This window comes from Columba livia, chromosome 5, assembly GCF_036013475.1.
Source record: "Columba livia isolate bColLiv1 breed racing homer chromosome 5, bColLiv1.pat.W.v2, whole genome shotgun sequence".
Taxonomy (NCBI): Eukaryota; Metazoa; Chordata; class Aves; order Columbiformes; family Columbidae; genus Columba; species Columba livia.
Genome location: NC_088606.1, coordinates 51,717,944 through 51,741,506, shown reverse-complemented (window position 1 = coordinate 51,741,506; position 23,563 = coordinate 51,717,944). Strand labels below are relative to the sequence as shown.

The following is a 23,563-nucleotide window of genomic DNA, read 5'->3' as shown; positions in this document are numbered from 1 at the left end:
GCAATGGCAAGAAAGGGGAGTTGCCCACAGCCACACAGTAGGCAAAAGTCAAAGCAGGACACATTGTAGTCCCAGCCCAGCCCTCTCTTAACCAGCCTACTCAGAGGCCCTGCTGCAGAAAGGTATCACAGCCTATCAAAACACAAGCCTGCGGCTCAGTAGACAGACACCAGATTTTGGGACTAAACTTGAGACTCAAGGCTTTTTTTTTTTTTTTTAATATTTTTAAGCTGTTCTGTGAACACAAGCACTACCCCGTTCAGGCCCATTTCTGCTCTCATTGTGCAACTCAGCGCTACAACCGAAGGCTCTTTGGTAGAGAGAAACAACTTCCTACACTGCATTTATGCACTAGAGTGTAGACCAGAAACCCTGTATGAGTCCTCATGTGCATGCTCATTAAGTGAAGTGAGGTCTCAGTCAGGACTTCATCTGTAACACAGTCCTAAAAATGTCTAGTTTCAAATATCTTCAAAACATCCCTAATATATGTAGCTCCAATACATCCCCTGATCCACTCTTGCACCTAATTGTGGGCAGCATGATTCAATAAACTATCAGAACCATGGAAATAATTTGTTTCAGAGAGAAGAGAAATTAGAAAAACTATTGCACTGTACTATTTATGGAAATAACAAGACTTGACCAAGCCAATTGTCACGAACAGCATAATATTGGAATCTAATTCCAGGTAACTCCAGCATGCAGACATGCAATTTGAAGCCACTGTCTCAATCTGAATACTTTTCAAGAGCCTATGAGACTTTACTGTAAACACAGTTGCTTTTTCTGACACCTCTAGCTGGAAGTGCTTCCTACACCAAGGCTTGCTACTTGCCTAGAGCAACCTGTTGCCTTCTATTCTGGACAGCATGGAGAGAAATGTGCCACACTACTAGGGCTGGACCATTTCTGGCAGGTATGTCCACACAAGAGATAATGCCCAGCAGAAGCACAAAAGCCACAACAAAGAGCAGGTCAGTGAGAAGCTAAGGAGAAATATATTTCTCTCCCCAGTGACTGTTTCTGAAACAGGCTGTCCAGAAAGGCTGCGTATTGTCCACCTTTGAGATGCTCAGAGCCCAACTATACAGAGCAGAGAGCACCCTGTTCCGAGCAGGTCTCCAGACGTCCCTTCTAACCTCAACTGTCATGTGGTTCTGTGATCCACATGTAGACCGCTCTGCCCAGGCACAGTGCCTGACTACATCAGCTGCAGAAACATTTACCCTGATTGCAAGAAACCCCTTCATTGTACTAATGCTGTTGATGAAAGCTTGTGTCTTCCCTGACCTTGAAGCTGTGTTATCTGCTTTGGCTGCAAGAAGGCGATAATAGCTCCTGACAATGGCAAGAGTCAGCTCTGAGCCAGTGGAACAGGAAATCCCATTTCTCAAGCCCTTCAAAGCCTGCCAGCCTGCCTGGCACAGTTTCTCTCAGCAGCACTCAGTGAGATTACAGCACTAAAAATAACCCACGCAATAAGTTGTGCATTTAGAAGAAGAAAGGACTTGCCCTCAGTGTGGGTTTCCCTTCCACTTACGGCCTCAAGTGTCCCCAGACAGTTGAACTGCTAGGGTTTTGTTCTCTAAATTAAACAGGAGCTGCAGCTGTTGAAGTGGTTTTAAATAAAATAAGAAGATTAAAGGGTACAACAAAGAGCTAAGATACTTTCCAGGTTTTAAACAAGTGTCGCTCTCCCTTCCCTTTTCTATAATAAGAAACTCAGAGCTAAATCTGCTTCCATACCAAACCGCTCTGCCCTTCCATCACGAGCTCACGTACAATTGGTTGTATAAAGCTGAAATCAAGCAAAGTCCTGCAGAATGCCATACAGAAGACAATCTCTGTGAGCATTCTGCTGCAGTATTTAAGAAAATGTCCAAGCCTGTTGGATTAAATGCAGCATCCAAATCAGCAGAAAAAAAGGCCTACCTCATAACAGTAGGCACCAGAATCAGCGCTACCTAGAGGCCTCATGCAAGTTTCGCTGTCCTTACAAACACTGGTCTTCACCTGTGCCTAGTGTGAACCATCAAAGCTCAGTTATTTGTATCAGATCACTTTCATTACAGCCAACATAACTACTGAGGAAATTTTCATGCATCACTTGCAAGGCTCAGACAATTTGCATTAGTGCTCTCAAACACAACTGACTCCTTTCTCAGCCCCCAAACAGACTGTACACTGACATGTGGCAATGGGAATTACCTTCATGACTATGGGCTCAGCTGCTCATTTGATGCATATACACAATTTATTGCTTATATAGCACATGTCAGGCACTGGCTCAATTAATAACAGTTCACCTTGAGCGCTAATACATTTTTCATGTATGCACGTATCTAAACAAAGGTAATATCCACATGCATGCAGACAAACAGAAAATGCCACCCAGACTCTTACACGCTTGCCTTGTCTTCAGTTTACACTTGGAAGGTCAAATGCTGTGCTGTTTTATCCAGAGGAAATCAGACAGATGAACATTAAACATAGTAAGTTTTTTAGGTGCTAACTCCAAAGGGTTGGGCTCTTCAAGAGAACCAGAGAGCTGCAGAGCTCAGAAACACAGTAAATGATGTACAGATGTCACAGCTCACAGCATCTCTGCAGCCATCACCTGGCAGGGGGTTTGGATGAGGACAACAGCCACCACCTGACAGCAGAGATAGTCCAACTACCTCAACCACAGAGGTGCACCAAAATCCTCTGCTGCATTTACTATTTGCCTTTGGATTTAAGCTATGAAATAGGAAGGGTGTTTTGCAGAGAACAGTTTAAATATGAACCAAGTTCACTCAGAAGCACAGTCTCTCCTATACACTACAGATGATAACATAATACCGTGTAGCTAGAGACTGTGTTGTAACATGGCCAAACAAGAAGTCAGAATAAATGTGAGTAGGCCCTAAGCATGAGGCTGTTCACTTTGCAAACTCACTGTTTTCCTCTTACAGCTTTTGGAGACCATAATTAGCGATACTGGGGGCCCCAGGGCCCCAATTGTCAATAGTACTGGAGTCATAAAAAGATAATAAAAACCTATTAAACCTATTATTTCTGAAAACATAGAAAAACAGCTATAGAAGAAGCATACACCTACTGCCACACTACTGTTAAATCCCCTTCCTCTGTATTATGCTCCAGCTCAGCCCATCCTCCACTTCCAGAGCTACAAATGACACACAGCTAGTTCACAGTGCTGGGTTTCCAGTGTTATGGAGACCAAATCCTGCGGCACTTGTGACTCTCCTCATCTTTTGATCTTTGTCAGCTTCTTCACTCCCCTCATGCTTCTGCTCCTCCCTCCCCTTGGGTTTTAGCAGACCAACGGATCTCCCCAAGACCTTAAAAACACTCTATTTTTCCTAGCTAAAAGTGTATTTTGTATTAATAACACACATGACATTGAAGAGATTGGACTCCTGGACCCCTTTGCCTCTGCCAGCACAAACACCTGTAAGACCTGCAGCACACCTGTGTCCCTCCGGCATCCACAGGGGGTGCTGGTGGCACCTCCAGCCTTCACACCCTGCCACTGCAGCAGGTGCATACATGAACACCAGCCTTCAGAGACACTGCCTGTCAGAACCACAGCCTCCCAGGAAGCACTCTGATACCGCTGTAAATCCAACACTCTGCTGAGACCTTACTGCAGCAGGAGGATTCTCGCGAGGCACCTCCTCTGTCACCCCTACCTGGGAAGCTTCATAGCTTTATCAACATCTGCACTACTCCAACACAGAGATGTAGAGGCTGATGTACACATCTGTGGAAGATGCCACAGGCCACAACAATCCCCATTACATCCTTGAAAGATGACAGCTGCTTTGATGCTTCCGGCATCTCTGATGAACTGCAGCACACCCTCCCTGCACACTGCTATTAACAAGACGGCCCAGCACAAGAGTTTGCCACCCGCAGGCCTGGGAAACAAACCCTTTGGGAGAAACTTCAGCTGTACCTCACGGAGATGGGCTACAGCCTCAAATGGTGGCCACAACAGCTGGGAAGCACGGGGTGAAAACTTGCTTACTCTAGCAGGGTGTGCAAAAGGACGCTACACGTTGCCCTGGTGGGATGGTGGCTGCAGGGGACCTGTTGTGCTGGGAGGCTTCACAGGTCATGCAGACCAGCCCCCAGGCACAGCACCCCCACCTTTGCCTCACTCCCCTGTGTCCAGGGCAGGTCCTCAGAACCTTCCAGACGTTGCCTCGCCTACCGCCCTTCCCTGCTCACCCAGGGACAGCACTGGCCTAGCCCAGCCTGGCTCGGCCAGCTGCCCGTCTCTGCCACAGGCCGTGCCTGCTCCGCTCCGCTGCCCTCCAGCAGGCCAGGCCCCGGGAGCAGCGCTTGCTGCCCACCGCTCTCTGCCACCGGTGACTCGCCAATGGCTGCCACACAGGCCGGAGTGGGGCTCCCCACAGAGCAGAGTCCCCCCTCCTCCCTCCCCAGGCGGTGCCTCCTGCTGCACCCACGGCAGGAGACCGGGCTGTTTCAGGGTGGCTCTGTTGGGGGCTGAGAGGTGACCCTGCAGGAGGCAGCTGGTACGCAGCGAGTGCAGGGCCAGAGGCTGGGACACCTGCAGGGATGGTCCCATGCACGTGCTGTGGGCTCGGACCTGCCACGTTCACCCCAGCCGTGTGGGGAAGCACCCACACAGGCCTTGGTTATCTTGGGCATGCACCAGCCAAACCTCTGTGCCCATGAGGCAAAATGCCAGGCTCTCGTGGTAACCTGGAACAAGTTAAAAAGGCAGCGTAAAGGTGAACACCCAAAAGCTGAGAGATGTGTGACAAACCAGCAGCCACTCAAACCAACCGACCAACCAGTAAAAAAATCCCCAAACCCAACGAAACCAGGGACATACCTGATAAGCTTTTTCAAATCTATGTGACTGAGTGTTTCAGGCAGGGAGGGTGGAGAGATCCTTCCTATGCTAAATCTGGAAGCAATGTGAGAAGCTCAGGTTAGAGATAAGAATGATCACAAGCAGCAACAGTTTTTGGTACCGTGGTTTCCATCCAGACCAGATCTAGGGGCTGTGTTATTTCTCTGTAATTTGGATTAATATTTTTAAACACTTTGCTGTGGAAAACCAGGCCTGCAGGGTTGAGCTGTCCTTGCTCTTTGCCCACACGTGGCGAGTCTGTGCTGTGAGGGGGCAGCACGCTGGGGACAGCACTACGGACCCCAGTGCTGTGAGGTGACGACGTTAATTCCTTGGCCAGAAGGACGTGGCCCTATGTGCTGGCCATCTTCAGCTCCTTCGGTGTCGAAAACTGGGGAGATACCGTTCTTACTCGGTCTGGCACTGGTGAGAAGTTAGTTTTCAGGGACATAAACAGGACACTCAACAGCTAGTATCTTTACTGAATGAATTTATTGGTTTTTGAACTAAAGTTGCTCACAGTTATTTAACAAGGGATACATCAGATTTTTTTTGTCCATTTTAAACCATTAAATAATGTCAGTTTGTGTCTGTATATGTGTGTGTGCGCGCGTGTGTCTTCAAAGTACAAAATAGGAAGGATAACAAGAGGTATTGCTTTCATTTATTCTTATATCTTGTGTAAGTAATCCCCTTCCTGCTTGTACCACATGGTTTTGCTGATATAGGTATTTTTAAATTATTATTATTATTTTGTATTGAAATCCCAGCCTTTTGTAGAGGTACAGTGTAACAGAAGCATCAAAATCTATACACAAGGGAACAGAAAAGAGGGAAAAGAAGGACGGGGGTGATGGGAGGGGAGCTCGGAGGAGAAGTAGAGAGAGGGCGGAGGCAGGAAAGACAACAAAAGCAAAAGAGACTAATTTACAGCAATGTCATGCAATTAAAACTGCCCCCCTCTCCTGCACCCTTGCCTCCCCCCCTCCCCAGCCATCACCCCCTGGTGTCTGACATGCACACAGCAATACGAGAGAGAAAAGTTTAAGAATAGGGAAAATAAATAAATAAATAAAACAAAAACATAAAATAAATCCATCCCATTTGGGGGAATGGGGAAACAGGGCAAAAGTCAAAGGTCTTTGCCCCAGTTGTGTCTTTAAAAATTCTTTTTAATCTTCAAACCTATGTACAAGTAAAACTGGTCCAAGAAGGGGGAAAATGATTAAAAAAACAAACCAACAACGACAACAACAACAAAAAAAGAACTCATCCAACATTATCATTAAAAAAAAATAATCCTGCGATACAACATACACCCATAGGAACCCAACGAGCAGCAATCGAAGGTCATAAAAGAGCTGAACACTAATGCTAAGCCTACATTCTTAAAATTTCAGTCAAGAAGTACTTCTTACTGTGTTTTGTCTTCCACACGTAAAACCATGATTTTTTTGTTTGTTTAACCTTTGAGCTTGGGCCAGAATAAGTTACACTTGGTCACATAACTCTTGAGGAGGAGGAAAAAAGCTGGCGATTCTTCTTTCTCAAAGTCACAAGATGAACACTTATGGGGTTTCTGTGTCTTTTTCCCCCCTCCTCCCCAAAATAAATAAGAATCAATGTTGCCTCTACACAGTTATTAAACAGAAGATATATCTAACAGCTTATTTTTAAATATATATATGTATATATAAATAACCAAGACCTAATAACTGAAACACAAAAAAAATGGTCCCCATCCACCCAATCCCACCCCCCTCCCCTTCAAAAAACAAAAACAAACAAACAAAAAAAAAAACAACAAAACAAAAACTTTATAAAAATATCTTGCAGTAATTTTTAAAGTTTACAGTAGCTTTGTGATTAAGTCTCCCATTGCCCTGACTCCACCTTGTCTTGCTCCGATGAACTAAGTGCCAGTGATTTGCACACACACACACACAGGAGATAAAACACAAGATAAGTCTCTTTTCTTCCTCTTCTTCATCTTCTTTTTTTTTTCTTTTTTCCTTTTTTTTTCTTTTTTTTTTTTTTTTTTTTTAAGAAACGAATCACCCAAGCCAACAAATGAAACTGATAACTTAAAGAAATAATAATACTGATATCAATGCAGCACTAGCAAAACACAACAATTGCCTCTAAATGCAGGGTGTGGTGGAGGATCCAGCTGGTCGAAGAAGGTCCCAGCGCGGTGGCACAGTGGCAGGGAGCTGATGGGTGGGGAGGAAGGTGTTGGAGGAGGAGCAGCAGTAGCAGCAGCGGCAACTGTGCCTGGTGGCGGGAGAGACAGTCCTTGGCAGAGTTTTGTCCCTCTTCTTTGCTACCAGAAGTTGCCTTTTCCCTAAGTTTCAATGTTTTGTTTCTACGTGTTTATTCATTGAACCCCCTCTCCCTCCTAAGTTTACTCCTTTCCCCTTCCAGCAGGTCAAAAAGCAAAATGATACCGTATAAAAAAAAAACCAAAACAATTATTTTGTATATATATGTATGTATGCATGTTTATATATAAATATACACACATATATACATGTATATATAAAAAAAGGGGGCAAAATAAAAGGAAAAGGTGGTGGGGAGAAAAAGAAGGTTAAGAAAATCCCATGATGAAGCTCCCCAATATTGTCTTGGTTAATGCTTAATTTTGAGTTGCTCCTGCCTGGTTTCTGATGAGAATGCGCTCTGGATTCGTGAATCACTGTGCTTCCGCTACCCCATCTCCTTCCCCACACCCTCCCCATCCAGGCTGAGTTCACCTGCATGGACAGAAGTTGCCAAGGGTAAAGGTTTCACTCCAACAATTTGCAACCTCCTTTCAGCCCAGACTCTGCAATCCCATAACTGAGCAGATCTCTTTTGTGGAGCACCAAAAAAAGAAAAAGAGGAAAAAGAAAATGGCGTGCATTGGGGAGGTGTTTGGGGAGAAGTGGGGGAGAAACCCACTTCCTGAAGGGAGAGGGGAGGCTGGGAACCTCAAACAGGACTGGTCCTTGGACAGTCTACATCGGTTGCCTTCCGTCAGCAAGTGTCCGCAGAGCACAGAAGGTGAAGCCGTGGCTGACATGTTAACTTTTCGGGATAATTCCTGGTAGCAGAGCGGAAACAAGTGGTGTCGTCAGAAACACAGAGAGAGCATGAACGGAACAAGAAACAAAACAAAAGAAAACAAACAAAAAAACCCAAAAAATCAGGAAGGAGAAAAAAAGCAAAACATTCAAAAAAAGGGAGGAAAAAAAAAAAACAATTGAAAAAACCACAACCCAAGATCTGGTGAACTGGGTTTGTCATCTGTGCTACCTTTTCTTTTCTTTCTTTTCTTTTCATTTGTTCATTCATTTGTTTTTGTGTTTGTTTCTGAGATATATATTATATATCATATATAAATATATATATGTATATATATACAGTCATTCCTTCATACAAAATTTGTCTATAGACAGTTTTGTACTGTTGTGGCAAGGTATATACATCCTTCTAGTTTAGAGGCTAGCTTGCTAAGGAATATTCTTTCATTCTTTCTTGCTCTTTTGTTTTTGTTTTTTCTAAGTTATTTATTTTTTTATGTGTTTATTTAAGGTTGGTCTTGTAGGCCGACTGATGAGACCATCTTTGCCTTGTCTTTGCCAGCAGGGTACTTATTGTCTCCTCTAGACCCATAGTCATTAGAACCGGAATCGCTCCGCTTGCTGTTTGCGCTATGCTTGGTTGGCGTGCCGGGGGGGTGGCTCACCTGCCCGTTCTTCTCGTCTGAAAAAAGTTGTTTAATTACGTCAAAGAAGTTACTCAATGGGCTGCCTGGGTACACAAAACAGAGGAGACAAAAAAAGAAAGAAAGGAAGAAAGGAAGAAAGAAAGAAATAAAGTAAAAAAAAAAAAAAAAAAGGTAGAGGGAAAGAGAGAGAAAAAGAGAAGAGAAAGAGAGAGAACAAACAAACAAATGAACAATGGGGTTTTTAACGAGAAGAACATGATGAGGAGATCCAGAGCCACGTGCGTGGGGGTGTGTGGGGGATGAAGACAATGAGCAGGAAGAGGAAGAGTGTTTAGGATGTGACACCTACAGAAATAAAGAGGCAGGGAGCATAAAGCACCTGGGGGAAGTACCTAGTTTTCTCCTGAGTAGGGAGGTGTCTGAACTAGCAGGAGGACACTGTGCCGTGTAGCTGAAATAGTTCAGTCTATCACCTGGAGTCAGTTGGCCACTCCGCACTGAAACGTCAGTGACTGTAATGCTGGATACGGGCACATCCCATCTTATTGGCAATGTTACAAACACAGGGTATTTGTATGTGGTAGTCAATTAATGTTTTTGCAGCCTTGCCTAAGCTCTCTGAATACATGGGGCATCAGGCTTTCTTGCTTGCATTTCATTTCTTTCTATCTCATTGCTCACCTTTCAGTCACTAAGCCTGAAGCACCTGAGTGCTCCAAGGGAAACAGCATTTGAAAAAATGAGCTATGGCTGACACGAGCATTGCCACCTGCATGTGTGGTCTGTGGCCTGTACTTGCAAGCTTCTAAGCACCTTCAGATCCTTTTTACAGCAGCACCTGAAAAGGAAGATGCTGAATGCATTGTGGAAGCAGGCTGTTATGCATTTAACTATTTCTGGGACCTACCAGTATCAAGAACTACGTCCTCATCGCCCTGAATTTATGGTCTCTCTACAATATACCCTCCATGACACTGACATTCACTCCAGTGGAGTTAGGAGCTAAAGAGAGGGGTAGGGTTGCGTACTAGTAGAGAAGTATCTCATTAAGCCAGCCGCTAGAACAGGTTGCAGTATTAGCATGGGTTGGGCACTGTGCACGGGAATGCCATCATTCCCGCCATTTGGACCTCCAGGCAGCAGGGCTGTATGCTGTTAGTCCAGTCCTGTGTCAGAGGAAAGGCTCCAGGCTGCTACCAAGGGAAAGGGACCAGCTACTGCTGGAAAGGTAGCCTTCTGGGAGCATTTCTAGTCCCTCTTCATATTCTTTGACTGGGGCGTTAATCCTGATCAGACATTGGAGCGGTCACACTGAGCTCTTTGAACATGGATATTTAAGGTGTTTATCTTACACCATGGAGCTGATGCCTGTTCATGATCATTAAAACCCCATGATGCTTTTCTCAATATTTGGACTGTTCGCTCCTTGTTCTAACAAATTCAAATAATTTATATCCCACCTAAGTAAGTTCATTCTCCAGTTCCCAGAAGGAAATAGGCTCCTTGTAACTGCCTTCCAGTGCTGTGGTATGCTGTGAGGAGTGGAACCTTTCATCCTCGAGATGGCAACACTCAGTTGGGAGCAAAGGGGTTTATTCATAGCAGAGATTGCCATTTATCCACAGTTGGTGGATACTGGTGGCTTGGTAATTTGTATTTCCCTTCATTTTTATTACAAACATAAGCAAACCAGTTACTACAGCAGGTACATCTTTCAGTGCATGGTAACTTGTCTGAAGAGCTTGAGTGCTTTCTTATTCTCTAATGGAAAATGCTACACAGATATCAGCTGCTCTTATACAAAGAAAGAGGAAGTATATAGTATTTTTGCCCTGCAAAACTGAATGTGTTACTCATTTTTTTCTGCCCCATGCTAACCAGGTAGTTGCTGCTTTCCTCTGCATATTAACAGGTACTGAGAAAAATCAAATGGCTGGCATATGCAGTGAAGTATCTTGATCGTATTAATCTAATTAATTCATTGTCTTCCTCTACTTGCCGCTGTGTGGTTAGCTTACTGCTGGCCCTAGTTCTGGCTGCGCATTCAGTTACACCATTGTCACAAGCAAATGGCTGTTAGTTTTCGGAAGGGCATCATTCACCTGACTGACTGATGCCCTGCAAATGGGCCCAAACAAACAGCCAGGCAAAGCACGTATCTTGATTTCTGGCTGAGAAGGGCTACCAAACTCTCAGTTGTTTCGGGGTTAGATCTCTGTGAGCTCCACCTGCTTCCTTCCACATGCATGCAAATGACTTCTATTTCAGAGATTTCCCTGAGGAAAGGTTCTAGGTTTGCGGGCACATGCTCTGCTCAGAGTCATTTCTATCTGCTCAGACTACTTTCTACTTCATTTACGTGGATACTCTTTTTCAATTAAAAGAAAGAAAAAAAGGAAAGTAAACACTCAGCCTTGAATGCAGGAATGTGGGCAGATCTGGTTCTTATGTGGCTTTGGACCCCTCATCTTCGTAAGCAAATGGAGTCAGCAGAGAGAATGAAAAAGAGCACTGAAAAAAACACTGGAGTGGGAAAGACTGCTAGGTTGGGAGAAAAGGGCAGGGGAATATCTCTAGTAATTCAGCTGAGCAGTTTATTTAACAAGCTTAGAGGGAAAGAAGAGGGCAGAGTAAGCAGGGCTCTGCAGGAATTAGGGAAGTTTTTTGTTTTCACATAGACAGGAACAGTAGACAAAAGCACAACTTGCAAGAAAGGAGCAATAAAGCATTTTAAAAATTATATATCTTGTATTTGCTGAGTCCTGATACAGGATTTTTATCATCATATTAAGATATGCAGCCCCTGTTTTGTCCACCCTTTTTCCTCCCCATGCCCTACCAGCTTTCAAGTGCCTGGAGATTTATTGCCGCAAAAGTATTTAACAGTCTGCTTTTCTTTGCCTGTATAACTAGTGGATCCCTTACAATCAGCATTTTCAGGTAAAATTTTAATGGAAGGTAAGAAGTCCTTAGGGATGTTTAAAGAGAGCTACTGAAAAATAAAATAGGCCATTTCACTAACCCTTTCCTTCCTTTGCCTTTTGTAGTATCTGGACTTGTAATTAATATTAGGTAATAATGCTCTCCTATCCCACAGTCAAGAAAGAACTGATCCTACACCAAGAAATGCAGACAATCACTGCACTGTTGTCTACATGACAGCTTGTTAGCCCACTCTTGGGCTGGTCTTTGGATAGATAAAGCATCCTCACTGTTTTCTCTGGAGATATGTAAACATGGGTCAGCTATGCCGGAAGCATGAAAATGGTGTGTGATGTTGCTCCTCTTAGTTCTCCGTTCCCTTTGGGCTTATATATCCAGTAAAACAAGACTTGAAAATGCAAGTGATGATGGATTAGAATAGCTTTTTCAGCAATCTTCCACTCCTATCATTCAGTGCAAAATGTGTGATAGGCTCTTACACCTCTAAGTCCAGCTGGTGGCCTCAAAAAGGCTCCCTCTCTTATTTCAGAAAGTGAGATCACAACTCATTTCCTCTGAACAGGGATGAAGGTTTGGCTCACTGATTCTTCAAAACTTCCCTGGTATTTCATGCATCTGTAACTAAGGTCTTCTTTCCCCTTGAGAGCAAATGTTCATCAACACAGAGCAAAGAAGGCGTGAAGGGTAGCAAGGGTGAGAAGCTGTCAAAAGGATCAGAGGCAGGAGGGGAGGTTCAGAGCATTGGGTTTACATCAGTTAGGAGGAGATGGATATGTGCATTTTTGAGTTAGACTAAGGAGCTGTATGGGGAAGGGGAATGGGTTTGAAAACAAGCACTGAAGCTTATGAAAGGGTCATGTATTGAAGGGAAGCTAGAGAAATAGATTTATGGAGAAGGCACTGGTTTGTTGCACTTGTGTGCAGCACTGTCACAGCCAAATATCACAGAAGAAGTAAAAACTGAATGCATTTGAATACAACGGGAACTGAAAGGAAGAAACGGGGCTGGAGACAGAAAAATGTAAAAGGAAGCTGGGCAGGTGGCTTGTATCAATCCTCACGGTCCTCAGTATTTCTTCTGCTGTTCTTAGGAAATCTGCCTGACATTGACCTGGTCCCAGTGGTGTCACAGGCTTTAGAAGCAAAGTGGAAGGGGAGCACCCAGGTAAGAGAGGAAAGTGAAAATGAGTTTATTCACTCCAGGCACAAGAAGTGACACCAGGAAAGGATGCACCTTGCAAAGACCCTGCTCTGACCTTGCGAAGTCCTCCATGGAAAATAACAGGAGGTGGTGAACAAGCAGCTTCAGGACAAGCTTGGAGGCTTCAGTCACTGATTAGAGCCTGCTGTTTTGTAACATTTTAAGACAGACAGATAGGGACTTGGTCCTGTTTTTATTGAAGCAAATAGCAACATTCCCATTGACTTAATGGAATCAAACCCTGAGGCACTTCCTTCTCCTGTGAAACCATCTCTCTCAAGTCTATGTATTTTTAATGCACTAATCCTTGTGGTGCTGAACACAAAGTTGCACAAAACAAATATGCCATCTGTGGGATTATCCTTTGCCTTTCCTTTCTGTGTAGCCTGAGAAATTGTGGGCTTCTTCATTTTTAGAGGCTTTGGGAGAAACTGAACGGGGAAAGACAGGTCTCCACTGGAAACAGACACCGTTTGTCAACCTGACTTCCCATATTCCTTCCCTTAGTGCTTTCACAACCTTTCTGACTGTCTTCCACCTGCCTCTGCTACTAACATTTTCTTCCTATACTTATTCCTTTCTCTTTAACCTCTTGTCTTTTTCATCCCTAGCTTGCTCTGTATTTCAATAGCAGCTATGGTTTCAGTGAATCATGTAACAAAACTCCAACTTGTTTCACATAAAACATTTAAAAACTCCCTTGATGGGTGATAATCCATTCTCTTTCAAACCCATTTTACTACTTTGACAGAGTTCAAGGCCTCTCTGTTAAGAGTAGGCATTTTTTGCCTGTTTGCTTGGTTTTGGTTGGCAGAGTCCCTTCTGCCTTGGAAAACAGAACACTTGAATTATAGAACCTGCTCCAAGATATATGCAGTGAAAGGGATGACAGAACAATAAGAGCAGCCTATTCCTCTTTGCTTAGTTGCGATATTATATTGGGGTCTTGCTACAGACTAAAGAGCCCCTAGCCTAGGCACTGTGCAAATATAAACCAGAGAGATGCCTCAACAAGCTCACCAAGTACTGAAGTAGGCTACAGAAAGAACTTTTTTCTCATTTAATGGCTGAATGTATGAGGCTTCCCTCTAGACTGGAGAAGGGTGACAGAAAGGCCGTTACTATGCTTTGCTGGAGGCCATCACACAGAACCCATCCCAGGCCACCTGAAGTGAGACGAAGAAACTGCAGAAATCCCAAGACTAGTACTTGTCTAAAAATATAGGAAAACATTTCAAGAGACATGGATGTGGTTTTTAATGCATTTATGAATAGCCACAACAGACTGACCAGAACAAGCTTTCCCATTGTCCACGCTCTCCCCAGTTAGTTACCTAATGGGATAGTTCTTTTTACTTCAGTTCAGTTTAGGACCAGAAAATGGAGACAGTCCACAAAACAACTCTAATTTCTTAGCAGGTCACCTGAATTGCAACTGGGAAAGGTGACTTTCGAAGGCAAGAACAGAGCTTATTTTTCAGAGTCCTTAGACTCTGCCAGTAAAAATTCCAGCTGAAAACAGTGTTTGCAGAAACAGACTGCTGGTAGGAATGAATCAGATTACTCACACTGTTTTCACAGGTGTCTGTGCTACCAGCAGAAGGTAGGAATTTTCAATCCCTACACACCTGGGCAGATCTGAACAACCAATCTGACATTTAAATGCTCTATAACCCATCCTTGTTCTTAATCCCCTAAAACATCCCATCTCCTCTGCAGCAGAGTGGCCCAGTATTTGTGACTAGCCAGATGCATCCAGATGGCCATTCTGCCTCTATTTTGCACATTTTCTCTCTCAGATTTCTCATACACACACACACACACACACACAGAAGCTGAGATCCAGTTCAGGCTCTTCTGTCACAGACAATGTAACTAAGAGAGGTAGCTCTTGCCTAATGAGTTAGAGAATGGTGAACTCACGCAGCAAAGACCCAAATAGATGAGGCATATTCCCTTGCTGCTACCTTCTGCAGAGCTAAGACATGAGTAATTAATTAGAAAACAAATGTGTCCATTACTGATGAATAGCTCTGGCAATCCAGTACCACCAAAAAACATTCAAAAAAGGAGACATGATGATGGAGAGGAAGGAATCATACATTCGTTTGGACAGCTGGTGGCACTGAAAGAGCAGGCAAGGATAGTGGTGAGATGAAGAGACGACAGATTCTGTTGTGGAATCATGCTGTTCTGGCAAATTGGCTGGTAAAGGACTCAGCTCAATAATTTTTTGTATCTGACTGTCCTTTTACAAAGATGTGTGCTGAGAAGGGAAGCTGACGACCTACACTCACAAAACCACAGCAGATGACAGTACTGCTGCTACTCATTCTCTTAGAGACTTCTGCTGCTTTGTTACAATTTTTGTCAGAAATCTATTGGCACTTAATAATAAAATTTTGTCCTTTCCTGTCAGATGGATGTACAAGTATGATCTTATGGGTTTTAAGTTCTCTGATCTGTTCCTAAGAAGAGAAACGACCTGTGTACGCTGGTGAAATGTTGCCTCCTCATTTCCTCTGAATCAGTACCTTCGAAATATGATTTAATCTTCTGGGGAGGCCATCTCAAATTTAGCTTAGTACAGAAGCAAATACTCACATGGAGTATCCTGAAGCACTCCCTGCCATAAATAAAGTAGTGTGATCTTAATTAAGAAAGAGATATCTGTGTTTTCTTCATTAGATATTATTACAGAGAAAGAGAAAAGATCTTTTACTGGATAGTAAAAATGTAGCCATAGGTGTCAAATTGCCAGTTTTGTTGCTACTTTGTTCTATAGTGCAAAAACATGAGTCATAAATGGGAAAAGAAATATCTCCCCAACACAACACTGGAATGGAGATGACTACAGTGTGCGGAGAATCAGCCATCCATTTGGACAACAAAGGATACTAGGAGAACGAGAAAGGATAACTGGGAGACCTGCCTTGAACTCCTTGGAGAATCTGATTTATCTTACTTACTGTGATCTACTCATTATGAATGAGTATGTGATCTTTCAGGTGGGTCTTCTTCCTCTTCTCTTTCATTTGGGTTGCAATTTAGACAGAAGAATCAGCCATGCTCAGAAAGACCAGTAGCCAGCACATTTTTCAGAAATGCTAATAAAAAATTGTTGTTCTGACTACCTCACATTGTGACAGTGGTTAGAAGAGCCTTTCAGCTGGGAGGGCAGCATACATTTTTTTTTCTGCATGTTTCAGCATCAGTGTTCCAGTTATGACTTCATGAATGCAAATCACCAACCTATTTTATTATTATAAAATAGCTACTTCATGAGAAGAAGGATTACTCTAATTAATGCCAATACAGATCAGGATCATTTCCAAGAACAACAAATCCAGATATTTGCTGCTGCTAGTAACACCAACAGTCTCTACATTAGTACTTACAAAGCTACATGCTGCAACTGCAACCCAAATGTGATGTAGCCATTTTTAAACAACAGAGTCTCCTAGTTTCTCAAGTAGCTTGGGATGCTGTTGGCATGGGCTCACGTCTGCATGAATCAAGCTGTGACTGCAAAGAGCTATGAAGAGAAGCCTTTACTGCAGTGCAGCTGCTCTGTGTGCACAAAGGATGATTGGCCGTGTCAGACAAGGTCAGACAGCTCTGAATATGGAGCTATGTCGAGTCCTAAACACTGGAAGCAGGAGATTTGAGTGAGATACACTGGAAAGATATGAAAAGTAAGTGGATTTGCTGTCCTTCTGCTTTGATCAGATCATTTTGGTGATAGCCACTGGTACACACAAGGATCAGTAGGGCTTTTTGTTTAACTTTGGTGCCAGGAATCAAGGTTTTGAATTGTAAGCAGCAACACAGGATGTTCAAGAATAAACACGAGGTCTTTTGGCCAGCCTTTTGTCACAGGGTTATGGCCTAAGACTTTTCAGGAGCTTATGTTTGTGCAGTGCCTAACATGATCACACCATTTGTCTGGAGCTGCACTAGTTGTACATACTCATCTTTTCCTCCTCTTATCATCACCCCATTCCATGAAGCGCCACTGATATAACTGAAGACTTTCCTGAGAGTCATGAGGGATGGAAAGCAACAAGCAAAGATTGCTCTACTTGGAAACAAAATTCAGCCCCAGACAGCTGCAGTGTGGAGACTGGAAGGTTTACAGGCTCCCTGGTAAGGGTTTCTCAGAAGATACAGTCAGGAATAAGGCAGGCTTTTCAGAGCTTTCTGCCAGCAGCCAGAATCTTGGCAAAATGTAATTACTGAGGACTCAAAAAGACTGAGGATGGCTGGGAAGGGGAGCCATCAAAGGCTATACATCAGATGTACTACTGAGTCAAGCACCCAAAGAAATTCTCAGCTCACTATTTAGAGGACTTAAAGTCATTAAAGTTTGTAAAGATAGACCCTTTTCTGAACAAGGACTACTGAAATGACACTGTGGGCTTCTGTGTGGTGTGTATCAATGACTCCAGATCTAATGTGCTCAGAATACTTGCTCTCTAATTCCCAGCTTTGTGGTGGAACCTGGAGGGCCTTCCAGTTTGTGTATTATCTTGATTTTATTTTTTAATATAAAGGCCCTGAAGAACCTATTAAAACCACACTGTCAATTATACAACCTGTGAGATCAGTGTCTGTCTATCAGTGAGACAGACATAAATACCAGATTAGATCGTAGTAAACAGTTCTCTCAGTCCTGCCTCAAAATAAACAGAATCCAGCTTGTTCTTTTAGAGCTGTGTTGATTTTGTAAGGCTTAATGGCAGCACATAAAGTGGTAAAGCTTATTTGTCACTAAACTGATTTGGCTCTATATATATATAAAAAGAACAGAGCAGCTAAGTTGGAAGGTATCACTTGTACAAGCAGTTTTCAGGTTACAGCTGCATTTCAAATATAAAGGTTTTCATTTTCACAAGGTAAATTTAATCTTATAAACAGATACGAAAGACTTCATGGAAATCAGTTTAGTCTTTCTGACAACAGAAATGCCCATTCCCCTGATGAAATAGGTCGAAACACAAAACAAAATATGGCACCCCAATGTGCATTTCAACTTTATTATGAGCTAAATTATTTTTTTCTATTGTGAAATATTAGGAGTTGGCAGCATTTTTCTAGTGTGTACAGGTATGGTTGATACAGCAGTTGTTACGTCATCTGGATATTGGCAGTTCCTATGACACACCTCTGCTGTTCAACGTTATTTTTCAATGCCAACAGATAAATGCAAAATCACTTCTCAGGCTGGTGATCACTGCTAGCAGAAAACGAGATAAATTTAAAGGACTGGATAAATTTGCCTTGCTGTTAATTACAACACTTGATAGTTTCTAGTGGGTGTAAAGGTATTCTTCATTCCAACCAGAGCTTTCACATGGCTGAGCCAGGCATAAAGAATCTGATTATCTCTCTCTGCTCCAGTGTTAACGCTTTGGCAAAAATGACCCCCTGTGCTCACTCTCTGAATATGGAACAATGGTGAGATCAAAAAAACACATAGTATAGCTTTTCTTACACTATTTGTCGTTACTAGATAAACATTGTGTTAACTTTATAGAGGGTTCCCTGTCCTCAAAGTCATAGAGGATAGTTTGCCAGTAACAGGCTAAATGGTGGCATCATTCCTTTTTACTCCCCTGTCTAAATTGTGGGTGAGCTCTCTTGCACATGAACTAGCTCTCCACTCATATTAGAGGGTGGAATTCAGCATGGTGCAGCCACCAGTGCTTATGTTGTGTGTGAGCACACCAACAAGAACATGATTTAAAGGAAGCAGCTGTATTAAACCCCCATAGCCCATCCTCTCTCTTCTCTGGAGACCAGTATGTGCTCTGTCCGTGCTGTAGCTGCCACAAAATAGTCACCCTGCTGGCTTTTGCCTTGTCCTCTTCGTCTCTTGTTGGATTGCTCCTGATACCATGACAGCTGGAGGACCTGCCTGAACTGGGGGTGAGCAGTAATGCTCTATATCTAGAGAACACAGAGTATTGGTTTGTTATCTGTATAGCTCAATTGACTTGCAAGTCATCAATACAATCAGCATTTCAATATTTTCATATGATGTGAATGCCTGATCCAGGCAAGAAATGAAGGCTTGAGGGAGAAGAGGGATTTGCCACCTGATGCCTTCAAGAACAAGCTGGAGCTCTGCCTACAACTTAAATGAGTCTTCTTGAGGAGAGCAGAAATGGTACAAGCCAGAAAACTCAAGTAAGGAATCAAAGGAACGTCTTTCAGAGTAAAGGAAAATCTCTCACCAGCAAAGCTGCAATTTAAGGGAAAGATTTCATCTGACATACAGGAAGCAGGCCAAATTTTGCCTCATTCACACACGCATAAACCTAATATTATCTCCACCGTCACAATCTTCCTTTGTTGTTACAGATTCTATGACAACTCCAGAACAACTTTCTTCAGTTTATAAAGAGATGACACAGGAGTCTCTGGTCCAGCTGGATAGTGGTACTAGCTCAGTGATCACTTCCTCACATCCCTTTAACAAGAGATATCTGAATTCAACCTAGATACCAGAAAGGAAATCTAAAGAGAACAGAGTTATCTTGTACAGAACCTTACTGTACAAGATGTAAGTAATAAGACAAAAACATCTTTCATAGTATTTGGATATTTCCACTACCGTATTTGGAGAAGTCAGTAGGGGCACAGGTAATAAAAGAAAGAATACAGTCCATATGTGCATAGAGGGCAGGGAAGGAAAGGGAAAAGTTAGACAAAATTCATGGAACCATAAGCAAGTTGAGCTGCAAGTTTTGCAGAAACTTCTTATTTTTATTTTTCTCATTCCTAGCAAAATTCTGGATCTTCAGTAGGTTCACTACTCCTCCAGCTAGAGACGCAACATCCTTCACCAAGACCAGACTTGAACTATGGCAATTTACACTAGCTAATATGCAGTGTGTCTTACAGAAGATTTAAATGGGTCTTACCCCAAGGATACCTGGGGAAGAAGCGAGTGGATGAAAAAGGGAATTAAATAACATAGCAATCTTGTCTCAATAAATAGCAGGAAACCAAAGGAGACAGCAGCTAGCAGGGCAGCATTCAGCTTCACTGCAGAAAAGGGACTGAAGAATCATGAATCAAAGGCAGCAAGTAAACAAAAGAGAAAAAAAAAACTAAACCAAAACAACAAAACAGAAAAAAAAAAAGAAAATCACTGGCCTGCATTACAGTGAGGGAGGGAATCTCAAGTGCATCACTACACACTTGTGCTATGAGGGAAAAGCCGTGGTGAAGCCTGTGCATCTGTGCATGGATGGGGAGGAACAGAAAAAGGGGTATATGCGTGTGTCCACCAGGTAAGTGAAAGACACGGTGAGCTGTTACACAGTGAGTAGTCTTGAAAAGAGTGTGGGAGAGCAGGGATAGGGAAGGGGAACAGGTGGAAGGGACAGGACGGCGCATTATTATGTTGCTCAGCAGGGGCTGGGGAAGGAGAAAAGGCAGAAGGGAAGGAAGTTCTTACCACATTTGGAAAGTCTGCCAGTCATCAACTCCATACAGTTAGTGGTGTCTGGATCATAGAAGGGAAAGAGGAAGGAGGGAGGGAAAAACATAAAAAAAAGGTTTCCATACCTCTGTGCATAAAGTAGTAACTTAGCACATTATTACCTGAAGCAGGAAACATACACATCTTGGTCTTTGCACAACCCAGACCAAATTCTGCCACCCACTGTATGCCAGCGCAAACCTGGCCCTGTGACTGAGAGTGGATGCTGTGTCCCGTCCTGCTGCTTCCACTCACCTCTTTATCATAGTGATAGGTGTTTAGGAGATGTGGGAAATATTCTGCTACTACATTAGCAAACTAAAAGCCTTGAATACATTGTTTCACCTGGCCAGCTTAGCAAGTTAGCCTGCAACAGTCACAAGATAACCAGCCAGCCGGTCTATGCACATCAAAAACCTGGAGAGAGGGAGGAAATGCAGCAGTGCGCTGTTAGACATGAAATGTAAAGGCTACTTACAGAGGTTAAAAAACACCTTTTAGATACCAAAGGATAATGTCCATGTCCTCAATATAACTCTGCCTCTCTCATTCACATGTAGTCTCTCACTTGTCTTGCTTTCAATGTCACTATTCACAGGCAATACTTCTGGAAAGGGTGGCAGAATCTGGCTCTAAGACATAACTGTCCACTTTGTGTATAGCTCCCATTGCCACAGCCTCTGAGTGCTTCTTGCTCAGGTGTAATAAGCAGAAGGAACTGTACATGTCAGCTTTAAAGCAGAAAGGACCAGCCCTGATGGATACTTCCATGTGGAACCTGCTGGCAAGCCAGATCTGCTGCTGTCAGCCAGGATTCCCTTGCATTTGGGATTTAAATAATTGTATCCATGAGTGCTGGGCAATGTGGAGCACTGGCTGCTGAGCAAGTGGTTAACAGTGAAAGCACACAGCTCAGTCTCATTTCTCCTCTTGCCTGGCCTCTTGATGAATACTTGGATATTCAAGTAGTAGGCTTCTTAGAAACACGCACACATAAGCTGAAAATCCCTAACTGCTAGGAAGCTCTAACTACTCCCTATCTGCTGAAGAGTCTGCAGGAGAGAGAGAAGGAAAATTTCTCAGTATTCCTCCCCTTAAATACTGAGAAAATAAAATTAGAGAAAGAGGGAAGGGGTACTGGATATGCTTGGGTAAGATGAACCCATGCTGGAAGAGCATGGATATATGCATTTTCTGATGCAGCCAAGCCTGTGCTGCATAGATCCTCTGAGAAAGTGTGCAGTAGAGGGGGCAGGTGCTTGGTCCAGTGACACTGCTCAAAGCATCTCAGCAGCAGTTCTATGCTTTCCAACCTCAAGGTTAGAGACAGGCTGGCATTGGTGAATGAGAGATAACGCCCATGGAAGGTCTCTCAGAAAGACACAAGACTGAGAAAGGCAAAGGGGAAAAAGGAAGGAGCTGAACAAGAAGAGAGGATTCAAGAACTGGAACAAGGTACCAGAGGTGTCAGAGAGGCCAGGAATTTACCTGCCTTTGAAATTCTTTGGCTAGTCTGACTGAGCGAAAGCAGATTAAGCTCCCAAAATACATTTCCCCCTGAAGATGCGTAACAGGTTTAAGAACCGCCTACAGCTGCTGACTGAGCCAATGACCAGAAGCCACAGTAATGAGTTTGTATCACTTTTTTCTTTAATAACTTGGAAATGTTTGTGGGCTCATGCATTTTAGTTCCAGCCCAGCCCCCTCTGAGTCAACCACAGTTGACTCAACACACACAACATTACACAACCTTGTTGTAATGCAGTGAAATAGAGGTCTATAGTGGCAGAGCTCAGAGCATTCACCCAACCATTAGCAGAACTTATGCTTTGAAAAAACATGTAAGAGCAAGGAAAGTCTCAAATACAGCTGCAAAATTGCTTCTGACTCTCACTTCTAACACTCGGAACTTTCCCCTCGAGTGTATCCCGACTGACTGGCCACACACTAGCAGTCTGGAAACCAAAAAGGTAGTATCTGGATAGCGTCAGAGTAGGTAAACCTTGTGCCTGGTTTACCAAGATTCTCCTGAAATTGGTATTTCTGCTTTCTTGTTATTTTAACATATTGAAAATAATAACATCTCCTTAACTTGATACTTCAGAATACTGTCTTTTTTTCAAAGTCACCTGCAGTCAGCATAGCTCTTCTTAGTATTTAATTTAAAGCTAATTGTGTAACAGGTCTACATGCATTAATTTTGTGATCAGAATACAAACTGACAGCTCAGGAAAACAGGGTTGTAACACAGGCTTTTTGACAGCATAACATCTTGGATTCTGTACCCCATTTTGATAGTGAGAGTAAATTTGCAGGTTATAGAATTGGTTTTGATGGATAGGGAAAACCACAAACCTGTTTTTGAAATATAAGACCATGGAAAAAATCATGATCAGGTTGCATTTCCCCCATTCCTAAGGTATAGCAAACATGAGCACACCAGAAACAATAGATCATACCGCTTGAAAGACTAACAGAGTTAATATGCCTTCAGTTTCTCTGTTATAATAATTACTTTTATACTTCTTTCATTTCCATCACATTGTAACATCTGCTTTAGTAAACGCTCTACGTGATAAAACATTTCATCATTTTAAAGCAGAATTTTCATTCTAATTAGAAAGCCGCAGATTCTTGGCAGTCAGCTTCTGCTCATGGATAATAATCCATAACCCAGTGACTGTGAGATCCAGGCATTATGTGAGGCTGGGTCTAAAGGCCTTTAGCTGTCTGAGGAGCACTGATGGGTCATGTAACTGCATTTTTAATGTCTGTTATTTAATTTTTTAATTAAAGCATAGTGGCAGTGTCAGATCTCAATCCTTCTGATGATAAGGCAATTCCTTATATCATAGAGACTGCTGGCTAGTCACACCTTGGATTTGACCAAGACACTTTCATAAATGACACCCAGTTCAGATCACAAATGCTCTGGTTAAAATAAGACCTCCCTTCAAAAGGCCAGAAACCTCTGAATCCATTAAAAAATGCTAGTGTTCTGCCAAATTTTCTTTCTTAATTTTCCTTCCTACATAAATTTCTCAATCAAGCTGCCTAGTTTGTGATGCTTCTAATATCTCTGAGACTGAGACTTGTCCCAGCCCAGGAAATCTCACCCAAACAGCTGCTCCTCTGAGATCTCCAAAACCAGGGCTAGAAAGCACCGAGTATCTCCTGCAGAGGCTCATAGTCCCCAACAAACATTTCCATTAAGGGAGATGATGTCGAGGGAGCCACCAGCTCCTCTGGTCTATGGCAGATATCATTTAGATTGAAATTCCCCTGTGTCTGAGTGCTTATTTGAAATGCACTGTTCTCCTATAAAAA

At 43.0% G+C, this 23,563-nt stretch overlaps 1 protein-coding gene across 25 annotated transcripts in view; it reads right to left on the bottom strand.

Moving 5' to 3' along the window:
• Positions 1-5,364: 5,364 nt before the first annotated feature.
• The window catches only part of BRSK2 (BR serine/threonine kinase 2), a 318,684-nt gene continuing 300,485 nt past the window's right edge, over positions 5,365-23,563 (bottom strand). For 9 of the 25 annotated variants that reach the window (XM_065065095.1, XM_065065089.1, XM_065065090.1 and 6 more), the window contains one exon: positions 5,365-7,976. In XM_065065095.1, the coding sequence (XP_064921167.1) occupies positions 7,957-7,976 (20 nt within the window). In that variant the 3' untranslated portion in view covers positions 5,365-7,956. Of the gene's footprint in view, positions 8,687-20,212; positions 20,261-23,563 lie in introns of all 25 variants that reach the window. The other 16 variants (XM_065065075.1, XM_065065084.1, XM_065065086.1 and 13 more) reach the window with 9 other exon arrangements.